This window comes from Neurospora crassa, linkage group II (assembly GCF_000182925.2).
Source record: "Neurospora crassa OR74A linkage group II, whole genome shotgun sequence".
NCBI lineage: Eukaryota > Fungi > Ascomycota > Sordariomycetes > Sordariales > Sordariaceae > Neurospora > Neurospora crassa.
Window position 1 is genome coordinate 3,257,508 of NC_026502.1, and position 19,229 is coordinate 3,276,736.

Below are 19,229 nucleotides of genomic sequence, written 5' to 3' on the forward strand. Positions count from 1 at the left end.
TGGAAAATCCCACAGGGGGGTCAATGTGCTAGAAGGCGCCTAGAACGATATGGAGAGCAGTGGATGTGTCAACAAGCCTTATCGCTTTGGTTGGTTCCGGCAGGCAGGCGATCCCCTACACTAACCCCTGGCTTATACGCGGGGAGGTACGTACCGTTTTGGTTCCTTTCAAGGAAACCACCAATGGCAACAACCCAACGTTGGTTCAGTTGTGAGCACCTCGCCCAAGAATTCCGAACTGAACCACTTCTGTTGACTCTTACAGTTTAGATAACACTCCTACGTAGTCCTCTTCTTTTATTTCTTTTTTCTTGTTTTCTTTATTCAATACTTAAACGGACTCTCTCTCCATGACATAGCATCGCGGCGTCGAACTGGAGCTCAACTACACCTCAACACCTCCACGCTCTTTCACGATGTTGGACCCAAATCAGAAAGCCGTCGTCATCGGAATCAGCGGATGTTCCTCGAGCGGCAAGACGACATTGGCTCGACTTCTCCGCGATATCTTTCCCAATACCTTTATCCTACACGAAGATGATTTCTACAAGCCCGAGTCCGAGTAAGCTCCCTCTCCTCCTCCTAATCTCATCTCACTCGAGAACTAGTCTCTAACCACCGATATATGTGTCTCACAAAATAAACAGAATTCCTATGAAAGAAGGCCTCACAAACTGGGACTGTCCCGAAGCCCTCTCGATCCCCGACATGACGGCGGCCCTCGAGCACATCCGCGCCACGGGCGAGTTACCAGTTAGTAGTACCATGAATCTTACCAGACCCTTTCTTTCCCGGAGACACACCCACGGTAGTAGTAGTACTACTACTAGTAGTAGTAGTTATTACCCTCCATCGTCATCATCAGCAGCAGCCAGCAAAGCGGCGCCGCCCAAACAAAAAACGGGGCCTGGTAAGACCATCACCACTGCCAAGTCAAAGTCGCTAAGCAACAGTCCGAAACAGCCCACCCTCGACTCCAAAGAAGACCTCAACTCGGTCGGCCCTTGCCCCATCACCACGGACTTTATCAACAAAATCAAAGCCCGCGTGGCCGACTGGCTGCAACCTTCTTCCCCCGGCCATCGTGTCCTCCACTTATCCTCTCATCAACAACAACAACAACAACCCCTCAAAATCTGCATTATAGACGGTTTCCTCCTCTACTCCCCGCCTCCCCTCCTCCCTGCCACTTTGCTCTCCCAAATGGACATCAAGCTCTTTTTGCTGGTGTCCAAAGCCAAAGCCCTACAGCGCCGCGAAGCAAGAGACGGGTACGTAACCCTCGAAGGATTCTGGAAAGACCCGCCGGGCTACGTGGAGAAGATTGTTTGGCCTGAGTACGTGCGGGCGCATGAGTGGATGTTTGAGGGAGGGGATGTGGAGGGGGGCAAGGTGAAGGCGGAGGAGGTGAGCGAGAGGTTGGGAGTTTTGGTCAACCAGAAGGAAGGTGAAACCAAAATGGACAGGGACTTTGGAGAGACGTTGGAGTGGGCGGTGGAGAGTATCATGAGGGAGTTGGAGAGGTTGGTCCTGGGGCAGGAGGATAAGAAGGAGGAAGGGCAGAAGGAGGGGAAGAAGGAAAAGGAGGAAGAGGCGATTGCGCTGAATAGTTTTGCGATGAAGAAGAAGTGGGCGGCGGCGCAGAGGGAGAGGAATGCGCGGGAGTTATTGATTAAGGAGGCGCAGGAACAGCATCAGCAGCAGAAGGAATGATTAGAGAATAGGTAGCAATGCACTTATCGTTAAGACGAATGCTGTTGATGAGGAACCTTCTACAAAAGGCACTCACGTTCTCATCAGCCAAACGTTGATGCCCGTATGTACGATATGCACATATATGTCATCCATGAAATGTCCCTTGGCAGGACCAGCATGACCCAGATTCCCCTCCTCCGCAAACACCCCCTTTCACTGACCTGCCAACTAACCATCCATTCATCCATTCATCCATCCATCCGCCATGGCAACCACCCCAACAGCCACTTCCATCCCACCTAGTAAAACTCGGCATCAACCCGTCCATACCTAACCCCATCAACCTTGAGCTCAAACCCCAAGCCCGCACTATCGACAATCATCTCGAGCGTAAAGTCAAGGTTATCAAACTCCACCCCTTTCGTCGTCGTGAGTCTAGTAAACAGGCTCCTCGGGACGGCAGACAAGTCCGTCGTCAGCGTGCACACCTTGATCAAGTCGCGCGTGTACGACTTGGGCGGCTCGTCGGCCTCGCACGCGATCAGGTCGTCCGTCACCACGAGCGACTGGCCGGGCCGGAAGTTGCGCGTGTAGTGGAAGGCTATGGGGTTTTGGGGGGATATGGTTTCGCCCTGGTTTTTTGTTTGTTGTGGTCAGCAGTCGTTAGGGAAAGAAAAACTGAAATAGCTAAAGGAGACAAAAACACACCTTGGCAATATGCCACTGCATCCGATCACTAACCATCCACCTCTCCCACAACGGACTCCAATACCGCTCGGTAACGCTGTGTTTCTCCTCGTCGTACACCGTCGCGTACGACGTCCCGTAATGCATCCGCGCCTTGCGCGAGATGACCATGTTACCCTCCAGTCCACGCAGGACCGCGCCGCGCACCACGGCCGTCCAGGCATACACGGGCTGCATCACCTCGATCGAGTTACTCCCCAGGGCCGCGGCCAACGTGCTTTGCTGTGTGGGCGTTGGGGTGTAGGGCGGAGGGGCCGCCGTGCTGGTAAAGTGCTTCTTGAGCGTGCGGTAGAGGTAGTCGCTCTGGCCGAAGCCGCCAACCAATATGATGCCCGAGACGGTCTGGCCCTTGGCGCGCAGGTTGTCGACTTGCCCCTGGACGAGGTCACAGACCTCCTTGACGACGGGGTCGAAGATGTCTTTGACTTGGGCCGCCGTCATCATGAGGAAACCACAGTCGAGGCCGATTTCTTCGTCATCGGGGAGACCGGGAAATCTGTGGGTCAGTCTTGTCAATATCGGGCTTCTCACTCCAGGGCAGACGGACTCTGTCGGGGAAAAACTTACGGGACGTTGATCTCCTGATGCTCATCCTCGTTAAAGTTGCGCTTAACGAACTCTTCGAAGTACTTGAGCGCCATCTGCCACGACTTGCCCTTCTTGGTCTTCACCTCCTCGAACCGATTAGCCCCCAACCGGTTCTTGACGTGCTCCTCAAACCTGTAGTTGAGGAAAGCACTTCCGCAAAGCCCACCTGTGCCGACAGCAGACTCCTCGACTTTGATCGGCCCTAGTGAAACGATCTTGTATGCGATCAAACTGAATGGAGTTTGGTCAGTACAGCACTTCTGCAGCCAAATTCCAAGCTCAGGAGGAGTAAACCCACTCGACAGTACCGCCACCGCCATCACAGACAATAAAGTTATCTCCAATCTTCAGATGGTTAGGCTGTATAGCTTTCAAAGTATACACTGCCGCCGCCTCGGGCTCACTAATCATCTGAATCTGCGACTGAGCGCCCATCCCGGCCCTCTCCGCCGCTTGGAGGGTCGCGTTCTTGGCCGCATCCGACCACACAGCCGGGCACGTCAGGACAAAGTCGACCTTTGTCGACGCCATGAACGACTCGCCATACCGCCGTGTTAGCGTGTCCATGGTGTGCTTGTAGATCTGCGTGAGGTAGTCGCTCACGGCGTCGACCACCGTCTTCCTGTTGTTCTTCAGCTGCGTGGCTGTCTCCTTGGGGTTCACGTAGAAGGGCAGCTTCTGGGACCGGTCGAGGAAGAGCTTGACACAGCGTATGCGCGACTCTTCTGGTCGGAACTGGAAGCCCCATTTCACGGCTGGCGCGGTGCCTGGCGGTGCATTGGGCGGGATGGCCGCATAGGAAAGCTCGGTGGGGACCTTGTCGGACGTGATGCCGTTCCCGCCCGGCCAGGTCTTGATAATCTCTACATCATCTGGCGTTCCTGTGTATACGGCAGCAACACTAATGGATTATGTGTTAGTTTGGTTTGGTTTTGGTCTCTTGGGGCTTAGGCAAAGAGAGAAAGTGAGACGCAAGCAACGAAAGCTTTATCCCTGGTCAACACTTTGTTGGGACCGCCCCCAAGTCACACAAATGTTGCTGCGTAACGGTTTCTGCAGCTGCCCGTTGCCAAAGTCCGGTTAAGCGATGAGTAAAAGAGAAGAAAGAAAAAAACAATGGACGTACCCAGAGAAAGTAGTGCCAAAGTCAACGCCAACAATCAGCCGATCACTGATGGGAGCCAACTCCTTTGTCCGCTGCCTCACCGGGCCATTGATAGCCTCGGTTGAAGCCGGGGGGCTATAGCTGTTTGTAAAGTAATTCCTACTATCTCTGTTTCTCTGACTTGTTGGAGAGGTTGGCGGGAGTATGGGCAGATTAAAGCTCATGGTGACGACGTTCTGCCTCTCTCTACCCCTATCCCTAACTCTCAGCGTAAAAGTTCGTATTATATGATCGTACTTTGTTCTACTCGTTTGCTTTTGGTGTGCGACGTTGGGTTCCTGAACCTCCGCTATCAACTTGCAAAGTGCAAACCCACACAGCCTTCAGACAACGGTATAGAGAGAGACTCTGAGCCAGTCCGAGCAAAGGAGAAGGAGAATCTGCCCACTCGTACCAAGAAGCGTGGGGGCTATGTTGACGACCTTGTTGGAACTCGATTCGCAAGCGCAAAAGAACCTCGGACGTAAGTCTCTCCGCACACAACTCTTCAACGCTCCAACTCCAACAAAGAAAGGAAGGGCGTAGTATGTATACGGTATGGTGACACAAAATGCAACGGTGACAGCCGCTCGACTTTCGAAGCGCAAACCCGGCAGAGAGGGAAGATCCAACCAACCTAGGTGAGTGGAACGGGGAAAGATAGGTAAGAAGATAATGATAGCCCGAATCACCGAGGTTTGAGCAAAAGAAACAAAAGTCAAAGATGATGATGATGATGGAAGGGAACAAGGGCGCAGCAACAGCCCTAAACTCAAAATCCCACAATTGAGTTCCAGTTCCCTGAATGTTTCCACACCTTCGCCTCGCACTGCACTGCTGCAAGGTTCTCGAGGCACTGCTGTGTTAGCCCGCAGCCGGACCAACTGAAATAGGGCCGTGACGGGGATGCTTGGCGGGGCGGGCTGAGCCTCTTTTCACACAGGGCGGAAGCCAACGGGGGATGCTTTGGTTCGAGAAGACTCTTGAGAGGAGTGGTCCCCGAATTCGAGAACGTGATTGATTTGCTTCCCGCACTTCTTCTTCTTCTTCCTCACCGTTGCCGTTGCCGTCAAACTGTCAGGGCCCGTCCGAAGCAGGGAGATCTGTTGAGCCACGCAGCGGGATGACGTACGGTACAGCGCTTTTCCTCTTCAATTGAACAAAACCGTCCAGTCGTCGATCAGAACTGCTGTGTTGCAGTGCCCAAAATTACGGACGTGGGGACAAGAATGTCGAATGATGATGATGGTTTGTGTGGTTGCGATGTCGACGAACTTTCTTGGCTTGCAAAAGCTGCTGCCTGCCTAGATATTCTGGGTGTCACCCAAGAATGGTCCAGTCCTGTACCTCCTAGGTAGATGATTGCGTGGTGAAACCAGCCAGATCGATGGCTGAGGTGTCTGGCTGCTGCTGATAAATGGCTTTAATCTTGTGGCCGCAACCGCAATGTACGGACGTACAATCCTGCAACGAAGGCGTGGTGGTCTGCTGAGTGCTGACAATGGCTTGACAGTGGATGTGGTGAGGCCCCGTAAGACCGTTCGGCGACATGGGCGGTAGGGCGGGACGGGAGATGCAGCCTCACAGTGGGGGATGACAGGGGTCACATCCATTTGGAATCATCCTAAATCCTCCTCCTCACCTTGCTTCACCTTGGGCGCTTGGCTCTGCTACCTACGTAGCAAGAATAACCAACAGTAACAAGACATGGCTTTCAATTTGAGTAACCGGGCGAAACGCTACGGTACTGCGAAGAAATTGTGATGGTGGGGCGGTATCTTTCATGGTCGCTCTCGAGAGGAAGAACGGAGCACATACCTATAGGCCTGTCTACGTCGTCGTTCCACTCACCCTCCTCGATGTCTTCAATTCAACGCCTCAGCAGCTCAGCTTGACAGATGACCATAAGACAAAGACATGGTCTCGCCTCCTTTTTCCATCAAATCCACATCCGGCAGCAAAACCCATAAATCGCCAAATGTTCATCAACCAAGCAAGTAAGCTGTGGTGGATAGGTAGGTAGGTAGATAGGTAAACTCTCCATTCAAGATCTGATTGCTTGCATCGATGTCTCGGAACTCCCGAGGAGTCTCAGTTCAGATAGACATCGATCTGTAAGTTGAGTTGCAGGCTGTCTCTGATCTGTCTCATCCCCTTCTTCATGGTGAAGAAGGGCCACGCACTTCCCCCCATCTCGGTTATCGGCAAGCAGACCAACAGCACGGTACAGAAAGGGGTAAGGGAGCAGTTAACGGGGAGCGGCACGGAGCAAGCGCGGGGATAAGAAAAAAGGAAAAAAAAAAAAAAGAAAAACAAGAACAGCACGGTGAAAGCATGGTGAAAGGATGTGGGCGCATTATGCATACTGTACAGACATGTGGACGTTGTGCGGATGCGGATACATGTCGGTGTGAGTTATCCGTCCCAGTGGAAAGGTATTTCAGAGAAGGGAACAAGGAACAAGGAAAAGGAAAAAGAAGCCTAGAAAAAACATTTGAGAATAGAAGGGAAATGGAGACCACCAGAAAGAAGGTGCAAAAAAGAAGTTTTAATGGTCATCGTGCGACGTGGGCCTGATTCGAACAGACGCTCCCGAAGGAACAAGATTTCTAGTCTTGCGCATTAGACCACTCTGCCACCACGCCGAATGGTTGTTATTGGATAAGGTAACAGAGCAAAACTAGAGCCTAGATAGGCACGTGCGTGCATGAGTGTCCACTTCGAACGAACAAAGTCATACGGAACCGAAGGACAACATGTCGAAGTTGTGAAAACGAGTAAATGTTAAGGCCTGGGCGCATACTTATATGAACAAGATGACCAATAGTTTAAAAAAAAGACTGACATAGGAAACATCTTTCTTCTCCTCTCCTTCTTCTTATCTTCCCAATGTCTAGAAACCCAAACCCGCGCACTTTATCAACCAAAGCCCTCCTGTGCATCATGCTCTCCATCCCCCTCATCCTCCTCCTCTTCCTCCCACCATCAGCGTTCTGATCGTTCCTCACGATTCCCATTCTCATCTGGCAGATGTGTTGACTGAGAGGGACCAGCCGCCATGAAAATGTCTTACTTTGTCGTCCATCGCGCAAACGACCGATTATTTGTCCGACCAGAGACGCGCTCCACAGCTCCGCCTGCAGTTCCCAAACGCATATTTAACTTAAGACAGCTCCAAATCTCTATAAACGGTTGTTAGAGGGGGTATTTCCAATGACAAAGACAAGGAAGACAGAAATCGATGTGCGCACACAAAAAGAACCATAGTAATATATGCGCAGAAAGGTGGTATTAAAAGGCCCAATATAGGTTTTGATGTTTGCAAGGCCGACGACACACACATGCCAGACTTTTTTCTTCCTCCAGGAGGGGTATTCGACAGAAAGATTAGAAACAGATAGATGTCCATTCAACAACCACCACATAGTTTTTGTTGTGTAGAAAGAACCAGCTTCTGCTACAAGATCCCCATATATGTGTGCATGTGCGTGCGAGAGATATGTAAGATGCATGCAGAAGCAGCGAAAAATAAGAAATAAACGTGGGGGGGTATGAAGATGAAAAATGAAACAAGAAAAAGAGGAGCAAAAAGTGAGACCAGCAACTGCAATCTCAAAGCAGTAGCCCGTCTCCTCCTGAGAGGGAACATAGGGAAGACCCAAAACAACCTCAAAGCCCAGATACCGATAAGAACATGGTAATGATGCCATGCCGAAAGAACACCCAGAACACCATTCCACGTAAACACCACCCAAAAAGGAAACCCACTCATTTTCTTTTCCCAGGATCCGCAAAAGACCGCCCGCGCCCACCGTCAATACAAAATACGTCGAAAGAAGAAACTGTATCTAGCTAGATACGGCTCCCTGCCGCCCAGATACTGGCTGATGCCGACGCTGCCCAGTCACCCTCATCATTGTAGGGAGGCGTGGGCCACTTGTATTCTGACGACCTTTTCTTTGGTTCCAGGGATTGGGGAGTCAGAGCTTCTTTCCCGTGATCAGCAAAGAAGATGTTTTGGCCGCTGGCTGACGGTGATGGGGTTGGGTAAGGGTTCATGAGCCCTAAATTACTGGCCGATTGTCTGAGATGTTTTGTATCCTTCTCGAGACGCTTGATAGCCTTCCGGGTTGATGTGAGGGCCTCATCAAGCAGTTCATCCTCTTCATCGGGGGCATCATACTGGTTTACACCCTGAGCAGCTTGTTGCCTCCGCGTCCTACTTGAAACTGGTCCGGATCCCCGAGCACCCATCAACGGGTTATCTACCGACCTTGGTGTATGATGCGGCAGCGAATGGTGTCTCTTGAGTGTACTGTGTTGGGGCGCTCGGTGCGCTGGTGGCATCGGCGGAACTTCGGCAACGGGTTGGGGATCTCTCAGCGTCTTTTCGAGAGATTCGAGCGTATCTTTGGGGACGGGGGCCGGTGGCGGGCTGTCGATGACCATGGAAGATCTGTTACTTCCCCAAGGTCCACAGCCTACGCCGTGAGGTTGGGTTTCGACGTCGTCATAAGCGGGAGACATTGGTGTCTGGTGCCTTCCGGAGAACCTTCTCGCTCGCTTCCTGAGGTGCGAAAAGAAGCTCTCCTTCGTCCCGCTCGTGGGCGAGGCAAGACCAGTTTGTCCATTTAGCGCTCGTTCGGCCTGCTGGCGATGGATCTCGGCATAGTGATTTGTGGCAGATGCGACGGATAGCTGACGGCCAATCTTCTTCGTGGCCTTGTTTTCGTCGGCGGCACTCCTTTGCGTTCCATTTACGTAAGCATCGTTGTATGAAGGTGTTCTGCTGCTTGCCTGTGCGGTCACTGCGTCAGACAAGGGTGTGATTGGGCGGATGGTGGGAAGAATCGGCATGGGAGCGGCATTCGATGGACCGTTATTCCACGTTGTCCTCTTGCTAACAGCTGGCCTGGGCTTCGGGGAGGGAACTTCCGGTGCAACCTGCACGGGTGATGGACGGGGAGCAATGTTCACCTTTGCATTTTCTTGCGTCGTCGACACAGTAGCGACCTCGGTGCTGCTCTCAGAACGACCGATCAGGGATTTCCTGAACCACGATGGTTTCGAAGACGTAGGCGTGGACGTGGCCGAGTCCTTTCCGCGGCTGATATCCGATTGCTTGCGGCCGAGGATCCGGGAAGCGGAGGACTTGGGCCTCAAGGGGTCAACGGCGTCGGTGAAGTAGTCGTGGGCGAGGGCCTGGGTCGACGTCGGTCGGTTCTTGGGGTCCCACATTAAGCACCACGTCACAAAGTGGGCGAGCGAAGCCGGCCACTGGGGGGTTTGGAGGATGGTGTCCATGGAATGCGGCGCCATCTTGGGGAACGAAAAACCTAGCTTCCCAGCAAGCCGGGTACCTTCTCTCCATTCTCCGCCGCCGACGCGGGCTCCGGCCTTGTTGTACCAGTTACCGGGGCTTCCCATAATTTCGCAAACTCTCCACACTTGATCGACCTCATTTCCGCCCGGGAACAACGGCTTCAGCGTAGCGATTTCGACGGCCATGGCTCCGATGGCCCAGATATCAACCGGTGCCGAGTACTCACCAGCCCTGAGGAGGACCTCGGGGGCGCGATACCATCGGGTTGAGACGTAGGTGGTGTACGGGAGTTTCGAATGCGTCTCGCGGGCCAGGCCGAAGTCAGCAATCTTTACCGTATACGTGGGCGGCGTCGGTGGAGGGTTCATCAGCGCGGAATAACGGCGGAACGAGTTCGTGGCGTCCATATGTGAGGATGTCGATACTAGAATGTTTTCGGGCTTGATATCTCTGTGGAAAAAGTGATGCGCGTGAATGTGTTCGAGACCCTTCATAATCTGGAACAAGATGCTCTTCACGCTCGAGTTGTCCAAACACTTGTGGTCCCTGGCCTTCATCAGTTGATAGAGGTTGCCTTCCATATACTCCATGGCAATGTGAAGCTTCTTGGTGAAAGGATCCAGGAATATGTCGAGCGCTGGCACCAGATGGGGATGTGCAGGAAGCGTCCGCAAGAAGACTACTTCCCTGAGTTCCATGCACGGTCCTACCGACTCGAATGTTTTCTTCATTGTCTTAATGGCAATCTGTTGAGCACACAAGTGTTAGACTGAACCCGAGGTCATGGCAAAAGCATCCAGGTAACTTACGACAGTACCGCGGCGAGCAACGGTGGCACCTGCACTCCGGACTCTGGCCAACACCACACTTCCAAAACTTCCATCGCCAATCTCCTTGAGCACCTCAAACCTATCCTCAAGAGCCTGTCCTGAACCGATTCCATGGGAAGACCCTTGAGGGGTCAGTGTGTGTACGACGGTCATGGTGCCGAGTCACACAAAGATCGCAAGCGGGCTTAATCGGAAAGACTGGCCAGTGTATCGATGTCTGCAACAACTTGCTGTTGTATAATTCCGATTTCCGTAGCAACGACGGACGGCAGAACTGAGTTGATGCCGAGAAACGGGAGGGCTCTCCTGAAGAGCTGCGCACAATTACCGGGGCATTCAAGAAACCCAAATTGTTCTGTTGTTGTAAGATCGAAATCGCTTTCGTGTCTGTATGAGTGTAGTTCTTTCTGCGCTGTACCAACGTTTTAATCGGGCGAATGTGTATGTAGCGTCGAGCGATTGATGTTGCTGCTGCTGATAGATGCAAGTCGACAGTGCTGACTCTTCCTTTTTTTTCTCTTTTCCTGGCCGGTGTATAGGATAGTGGTATGGAACCGTGAAGGAGCGAATCGGTTATGGTCAACCAAGCTGAGTAAAAGGAAAATTGTAAATGAATGGACGAGTATTTTTCCTCGAGAAATGAGCGACGTGAAAATGATGCTATGTATGATGAAGAAGAAAATGAATGGGGAAACTGGTGGGAAAGCAGGCCACCCACCAAGACGGGAGTGCGCCTGGAAAGTCGAGGAGGTAGGGGCCCGGCGATGATGGAGACCCAGTTTGGCACCAAGCCAGCCTATGCTGCCCGTGAGCTGGTGCTGGGCTGGTGCTGGTGGGTGCTGGTGGGAATTGCACGAGGCGAGGGCCCAGGATCTTGTTCGGGGTGTGCGGGTCGTCGCGGGTCGAGGGGATGGAGCCTTTCGTCTGAACGATCGGATCCCAGGAAAGGAGCTCCGCAAACCGTATTTGCAATACGTACGCCCGCTCTAGCGCGATCCGACGCAATGGATTGCTATCGATCAGCTCGAGGTTGCGTGGTTCTGGGTGGAAAGCCCCTGTTTTCGTGAGGTTGTTGCGACGATGGGAGAGAGTTTGAAGCGAAGCTGGGGGGATTTCCAGTTCCAAACTGAAGTCCAGCCGGGACAGGAGTGGAGAGGGAGCGGGCGTGATTCGAATCCAGAGATGAGACGGTCCTGTACAGGTGAAGCTGTTAGCTCTGACAGGTGTCGACACAGCGAGTGTACCTCTAGAGATGCCCGGTACCTAGCCAGAGGTGGTAGTGTAAGAGGTACGGTACCTGTAATGATGGATGTCTGTATGCCCGTACCTCGACTGAAACTCAGCTGTATTGACGGTCGCCAGACAGTGCAAATGCGCTGTGTCGGGCCAACTAACAAAGATACTGGTGGAGACAGGGTTCTACATGCGGGCTGCGAGGTAGACTTTGATAAGCTGCCTGTACCTGCCGGCGTACTGCGTAATCTCGAAATCGAAATGGGGGATGGCCAGGGTCTGTGTGGCAGCAGGGCCCTGGCAGCGAGCAGGTCGGTACCTTTTTCGCCTGCACTTAACTGCTCGGTTTGATCTCCCACTTCAGTCCAGGGCCAGGCACGGCGAGATGTCTAGCTCAAAGCACAGGTCAGCTTATGATGTATTTAGTATACCTAGATGTGGTGTACTCCAAAGGTCAGCCTCTCTTGTTCGCTGTTGCGCTGCCTGGTTGCGTCTGTCTCACGTTCTGCTTGTCCCGAATGCTCCAGGGCCCATAGGGATATGGTGTTTCGGTACGGTGATTGATGGACGGTGGCGGCGACGGCCCTTCCGCGGCACCGGGTACCCTTGACTGTGCTGTGGCACACAGTAGAATTGGACTGAGGGACCTGAACTGCCCACTGGCTTGATATTCTCGTCGCAGAACCGCCTTGGTAAGAAAGCCAAGCCGTTACACGGTCGACAGGGTTCGTGAGGGGTGCGGACTGGTAGGAGACAACGCCGTAGTGTAGTAATCAAGTGGTACATAGCCGTAATGTATGCTACGTATAGAAACCGGCAGGGAGCGGACGACGATGGGTGGACTAGGCAAATCCGACCTTGGTAATGCTCATGCGCGCTAGCACGGCGATAATTTGGCGTGAAAGATTGCCTGGTGCGGACGCCGTTCGGTGGTCGAGATTGGGGGAGTACAATTGAGATTGGAGGTGAAAATGGCCCCAAAGTGGATGGAGCTTTCTTGCCTTCCTTACCTAGCATGAAGCCATGGGGGCCAGGGTGCAGTGGGCTTCGAGAAGACGACAGGAGGGGAACCCCAATCTCGCTAGTGATATGGAGGGGTGGTGCTCTTCTTGACGGCAATTTGAGGGTTCCATCCAACCTAGCCTGGGCCCCAACACACCACCATCACGGAGGGGGAAGACCCAGCACTGCAATACATAGTGGAATCTGCCAAAGAGCAGGGACGGCGAGGGTGTCAAAAGTGTAGATGGAGTTGAAAAAGGGAGCAGAGGCGAACAAAGAGACAAGGCTGTACACGATGTGCACTAATACTACCTACGCATATAAGCCGTGAGGCATCTCTTTTCCCGCTCGGTAGCGGATGTGATGCGAGAGTCAAGAATAGACCGACGAATCAATGCTACAGGACAGACAATGTGAGCTCACTGTTCGGACAACCAAACGGAAGGAGGAAGGAATGACAAATGACGGAGCATTTCTGGGGTCCAGTTCGTTCTCTTTGATAGCGGGCAGAGAGCGAGGTGAGTTCGGCAATACTTGGTGTACGTCCGGTGACTGGCGACTTCTGCCTTGACTGCTCGGGCATCAATCATTTCAGTTTCGCGACTATTCTCAGCAACCTCAATCACGGCTTCTCAGCTCCGCCTTGTGTCTGGCGACGACACGAGAACACCTCTTTGCATCGTCCTTTGCTCTGAAATCCGGTTATATCTAGTACAGGCAGGATTCAACGTACATGATGCAGGATCGAAGGGAAGCCGGCCTCTGCCGGTGCCGCATAAGCTGTGCGCAGTGATATAAAAAAAAGTGGGCTGTTAGAGAAATAGCTGTAGAAACACACAGTCCACTAGCTACTGCGGCGTACCTTGCACGCCCGGGTAGCACTTTCACCTGCATGTGCTGTTGGAGGTGGTTCCTTTTTTTTCAGGTGAGAACAAGCTCTGCATAGGTACCCCTATGAACGAATCCACGAACTCAGGAGAGATCACTGTGATGGTATTGGAGGACTCAAGTGTGATCCCATCATATGCTCTTTGTATTGAGCCTTGAAGAGATATCGCCGGAGCTCTACAGTGGCTGGGGCTGCCGGGCTCGCCAGGAATCGTAGACCACAAGACTACATTGGCCAAGACCTAACTTAATGACGAACCCCTACCGTCCCCCCCTCCCCTGCGATCGGACGGATTGTCGCAGGGCAGCTCTTTTCTGATCAGACTGAAACAGCATGCACTATTTTACGCCAAATGCTTTAACCAGTCCTTGTGGTCTTTTGACCTCGTGGCTTTGAAGAGGGCTAGGGGGCCCCTCTTGTGGAGAGGGGACTGGACAACTTTGTTAGCACTTGGTTGATCACATACTGGGTGCATCAACACTCGCTGGAACCTCGTCATGCCAAAGGAATGGTAATTTCCCCATTGCTGGGTGGCCCGATCTCTTGATATGAATGGCGAGGGTATAATATATAGGTGGGTATCTGAGCTTTCTGAAGCCCAGTCTGTGTCAGGTCGCGCTGTCCGTGATCTCGAAACAGTAGCGGGAATGAAGTCAGAACGCAGAACCGCGTCCTGTCGCATCGGGGGGGGGGGGGGGGGGGGGGGGGGGGGATATATATCGCTACGCCGGTCCAATAGAGGGGTGCTGTTGTACATAGGAAGTCTTCCCATTCTTTTTTTTTTTTTTTTTTTTTTTTTTTTTTTTTTTTTTCGGATGGGCGCGCATGCGGCATCGCATGAACAAGCAAGCCTCCTTCGCTCCGAATTCCCAAAGGCCGCCCGTCTTCCGGTTCCAATCTTTTGCGGTGGATTGGGCCCAGAAACCTAGTTACCATAGTTCCTTGCCTGTTCAGGAAAAGGATGTCGTCCGTTTCCGTGGACATCAAGGCCAACTGAAAACCGACCTTGCTCCGAACTCATGCCGTGCACTAATTATTACTAACCGTACTTGCCTCGTTACCGAAAAGAGGCCTTTCACGATGTTACCTTCCAATTTGCCAATCCACATCCGCTGGCATGGAAGTCAAAATTCTCCAGGAAGAAACCGAAGAACCGAAGAAGACCAACTTCGGAAATCTTTCTAGAATACCGTCACGTTGCCATCATGATCTCTCGAACCCACTGCTTGGGAATTGCCGTTGGAACCTCTCAAAAGACCCACTGGGAGGTCAAGAGGATGTAGAACCGGACGGGAACATTGAAGACCACCTGAAGGGGAAGTCTGCTGTATCACGGTATCGGAACATAAAGCTTCCCCGCTCGATATATCGCTCTCTGGCGCCGCAGCCGCAGCCTTCTTCTTCTAGCTCTCATCCTTCGACCAGTTGGGATTTTGTCTCCCATGCTTCAGCCCAGCTCGTTCCCTCTTTTGTCCACGGCCAGCTCGCCATGGCCAAAGTTGGTGCACTCCAACGCATGCCCACCTCGACCTGTAGAGAGATGCGCAGGCACGCTTTCCTTTTTGAGATGTTTCACTGCACTATTCCCACCTTTTGTCCAGCATTGCACTGCCGTTTGGTTTTGGCGTCCAAAGCATCGCAGGCTGTGTTCATGAGACCAGCGAGTGATTCGCTAAAAAGATGGCCGTGGTGAAAGTCGTTGGGGAACTCGGGGCACATCCGCTTTCAGATCCTATTGGCCAATGTGATTACAAAAGTTCCACCCCGCGTACAGAGAACTTGTAGCGTTATCGATACAGGCTGCTGATGCACACATTTGCACACCAGATTGGCCGCGAGTGAGATTGCATTCAAAGTACCGAGAACCTAGACGAGCTCGGAGTGCCAATTTATAGCTTCCATTGGCGGGACCTTCCCATCTCTCCACTTCATTTCCAGTTCTCTCCAACCTGGAACCGCTCGTCCTGCTCCAAATTCCCACTTTGCTTGGCCCTGACAATCCCTCTCGCTCGTCGTGTTCCAGTTGCGCAGATTGGACGATCGAGTCATTCAAGAACTGGTCGAGCAAAGACGTGCCTTTGCTTCGCTGTCAAATTCGCATCAAGCAATGACGTTCATCAGCTCCCTCAGCCTTCTCATAGGTCGAATCTCACGGGATTGCTGACAGCCGGGGGTAAGCTCGAGGTAAGGTGCATGAATGACAGAGGCGTCATAGGCTTTTCCACCACCAAGAAGACATGTCCAACTCACTTCAATCCGATGGCCGATTTAATCAACATGTATGTCGATACTCAGCCCTTGCCAACCGGCTACCGCACTGAAAGCCTTCCCAGTTCTGGATCATCAATTCAACAAGCAGGGCCACTTCACACGCTTACCGGTTCCCATTCTCCCAGGTGCTGAACAGCGGCTCGGAAATTCTGGGGAACAGCCGAGGGTCAAAATAGAACAAACAGTTGATAAACCATTTCATCCGCTCAATCTCAAGGGCCCGGTGTCTTGCAGATCTCATTACTCTGGACCCGTGTTTGCCTCTTGTGCCTGGGAGCCTGGCTCCTGGCACCGCGCCCACGCTTCCACGGCGGCCTTGTAATCCGGCCAAAGATTCCAGCGACCATGCCTCGTCCACGGTGCTACACCTAAAATATCAACGATACATCCATCCCTCCCGCTTCAGGAACGATTTATTACCCAGCCACGGGGTACGAGATACATATCATAATCATCTGGTGCCTGGCTGTAGTGTAGTTTGTGCTCACGCCACTCAGCCCATCGCTGCCCCGTTTCATCATGAGCATCAAACCGACTTGCTTGATCGCCAGAACTACACTACATGTCATCGTTTCTGATTTCTTCAACCAAGCCGAAGTTCTTGCTTCGCTACCACACTTGAGCAGAGGATGTACATCTCTTGCCACAGATTCGACAAGTGTATGATGGGCTTGAGTGTGAAATCGCAGCCCAGCTCGCCCAGTGCCGTGGGGACATTTCAATGGACGATCTGTCGAGCTACAGGGGGATCACACAGCAGGATAACCTTTCAGCACACAGCCAATACTACGTCTAGTGTAGTGTATACCAAATTGCGATAATGGTCCGTGTAAACCTGGACAGCACCACATGGTTATCTCTGCATTCCAAGCATCAGCAAAGATGAGCGCAGGGGCTGAGTCGTTGCCACAGGCTGGTATCACAGATTCGCAGTAACATGGCCGTACATCAGCATTTCGACAAGGGGAAAAGCAAAAAACTACGATGATCTATAAAGTTTTCCGCCCCAGCCGGGTCTTCCGCGACTGCGCAGTTTCTACTTTCTCCCCACCCAGCCATTGCGCATGCCGCGAAATTGGCCCAAGGCGCAAAGTGACTGAGGAGGATTGTTGCGCCCCGTACGCGAATCCCTCCGCGGGGGCATCAAAAACCGAGACGACCACGACTAGAACTCCAGTTACATCTCAAAAATAGACTGAAACTGAGTAAACTATACAACAAACAATTTCCTTGTCGACACCCGACAACCGCTTTGTTAGTGCCTTTAGGGAGAGATGGGTCTCGAAGTCAACACCATACCACTGAAGAACTACACTCACGGCTAACGGTACCAGATGTGGAAAGCTTTCCTGATGTCAAACACGCTTCTTTCTGGATTCTCTCCCATCCGATGTATCCCTTGAAACCGCAAAATCGAAGCGCCATCGAATTGTGGCATGTTGTGGTAAATAAGGAAGAAGGATCCATGTGAATGTGTATCTCTAGTTAGTGAACGATCACAGTATCGAATGCTACGTCTCCTGGTCATCTTCCCATTTCTTGACAAACCATGAAACGTGGAGGAAATTTATGCGAACCAGGATGGGAACAGGAATTTAGATCTCCTCGCTGCACTATTAAAAGCTCTGGTTGATTATTACCGGCATCTGGCATTGGTTGTCACCTGCCCAGCATGTGATAACTACACCAACAAAAAAAAAAAATAATGGCGATGTGAGAAAGTTGATACTATGGTTGTTTCGATATTGGAGTGCCTACCTATGTAGTGTAAGCCTCGGATGTACGGCCGCCGTCATGTGCTGACGCCGGCTCCCGAGAGCCTTCACATGTTTGCACACACACCTGACCCGCCAGTACAGCCCCAAAGCGCTTCTCTGCTCTCCTTTGTGAATGATAAATGAGGACCAGTGACGTCCGTCTTTTTTATTTTTTTACGGGTTTCGAGCACTTTAGTGGTACGTGTAACATCAAGTGTGAAAGCTGTGGCTGACTGTTACATTACTTATTGTCACGCACACTCAACACAAGAAGCGCTCTCCCATCACTCAGTGGTGTCGCTCGCAGTTGGACGGACGGACGGACGAGATCGTGTTGTGCGCAACAACAACACCTTCCCCTACACAAAAGTCCCTAGTCGGCTAACAAGAACCGGAACGGTGAGTACTGAGGTACTGTATAATCGTCAACTTGTTCTTTTCGAAGCGCTCTTCTCCTTTTTTTTTTTTTCGATTTTTGCACCTTTCAACAAGTTCCCCGCCCCAGCTTTCCTTCCAAAGCCCTCCCGGCGGCTTGCACTAGCTGCATCTGCAGCACCGAGCACTTGCAGGAGTTAGTGCCGTTATGGTTCCACCCCATGAGCGCACGCCATTTTGAACGGATCCACTGGGCCCCTATGCGACCTGGCAGCTGGCCAACGGCTGCCATGCATCCAAACCCATGCGAGCTACGCCAAGTGGACGGGCAGAGGCAGAGGACGTCTTGGAACGTGACTTGAATGGCTCCCTCTCAGGGGGGGGGGCACTGGGAGGATTGGGATTGGATTGAAACCGGGACCGCGGCGTCCGGTAGCTTTCCATGAAGAGAAAGAACTGCACGCGACAGACAGACAGACAGACAGACAGACAGAACACCAACCGACTGGCCACGTTCACACTGTTGGACAGGGCTCTGTTAGTCAGTCCATTCAAGACCTGCAAAACATCCGTCATTTTAAAAGTTTACTGGCATGGGCCGGGGGCCATGGTCGGCGATGATCACGTGAACCACTTTTAACGACAAGGTCAATGACAAGGGGGTCTGATGGACTGCTCTGATGGAGTTTGTGACCACTGACTACCTAGGTACTGATCCGGACGTTCCTCCTCTTCTTTTACTTTTGGGGTTTCACACTACACTAGGTACTCTGCTGTAATGCTTAGCATCTTTGTATGCCGACCGATAAGACACCTTCAAAAAAAGGAGTCTAGACGTTAGACGTACAAAACTGAATGCCGTGGCTCCGGGGTCGTGGATCATGTTTGATGATGAACGAAAGCGATTGACGAGCGAGTTTTCTTGTGGGTGCTGTTTGGGTGGTGCGAGGGCCTAGGGATCTCCTCACTCACGTCACACGAGCCGGATAAATCGACTGTGTGCTCAGATGAATCCGCTGTGTGGAGCCCATACAAACTGACAGCCAAGACCCAAAGCTTGGCATCTCCCGCGCCAAACTTTCGCGATCGCAAGTCATCACCAAAATATCATTGTCTCGACAACGACAACGAAAGCTCAAAACGACCTTTTCTAAAGCGTTGAACTCTCATTCATATGCGGGGGCTTCTCACCGGCCCCCTGCACCCCCGGAACTAACCCTAACACCTAACCCTAACCACTAACCCTAACACTAACCTTGGGGGTAGCCCGCGAATAGCTATACAGTCGATTTATCCATCCAACACAGTCGATTTATCCGGTCCGACGTCACAGGGTTAATGCGGGAAAGTTCCGTCCGTTAGTGTAAGTGCTAGC

General features: G+C 52.2%; 3 protein-coding genes and 1 non-coding gene across 5 annotated transcripts; 1 reads left to right on the top strand and 3 right to left on the bottom strand.

The window, feature by feature from the left end:
- Positions 1 to 198: 198 nt before the first annotated feature.
- Positions 199 to 1,872, top strand: NCU01500. 2 transcript variants are annotated; one of them, XM_011395153.1, is made up of 3 exons: positions 199 to 562; positions 648 to 753; positions 964 to 1,872. In XM_011395153.1, the coding sequence occupies exons 1-3, from the start codon at positions 417 to 419 to the stop codon at positions 1,711 to 1,713; spliced, it is 1,002 nt and encodes a 333-aa protein (XP_011393455.1). In that variant the 5' UTR covers positions 199 to 416; the 3' UTR covers positions 1,714 to 1,872. The 2 variants fall into 2 exon arrangements, with proteins under 2 accessions (XP_011393455.1, XP_011393454.1); XM_011395152.1 differs by having other exon boundaries at positions 648 to 1,872.
- NCU01499 (hypothetical protein) lies at positions 1,725 to 5,868 on the bottom strand. Its single transcript, XM_951855.3, has 5 exons — positions 4,157 to 5,868; positions 3,329 to 3,931; positions 3,010 to 3,261; positions 2,404 to 2,938; positions 1,725 to 2,327 (listed from the first exon to the last, which is right to left on the bottom strand). Exons 1-5 carry the CDS (start codon positions 4,357 to 4,359, stop codon positions 1,995 to 1,997), a joined length of 1,926 nt encoding a protein of 641 aa, XP_956948.3. The 5' UTR covers positions 4,360 to 5,868; the 3' UTR covers positions 1,725 to 1,994.
- Positions 5,869 to 6,737: 869 nt separating this feature from the next.
- On the bottom strand, positions 6,738 to 6,819 carry NCU15274. The gene has a single exon. It is a non-coding gene; the product is annotated as a tRNA-Ser (tRNA).
- A 100-nt stretch (positions 6,820 to 6,919) lies between these two features.
- Positions 6,920 to 12,005, bottom strand: prk-8 (protein kinase-8). The gene is made up of 3 exons (XM_951854.3): positions 11,625 to 12,005; positions 10,307 to 11,520; positions 6,920 to 10,243 (listed from the first exon to the last, which is right to left on the bottom strand). The coding sequence occupies exons 2-3, from the start codon at positions 10,478 to 10,480 to the stop codon at positions 8,027 to 8,029; spliced, it is 2,391 nt and encodes a 796-aa protein (XP_956947.1). The 5' UTR covers positions 10,481 to 11,520; positions 11,625 to 12,005; the 3' UTR covers positions 6,920 to 8,026.
- Between the last annotated feature and the right edge of the window lie 7,224 nt (positions 12,006 to 19,229).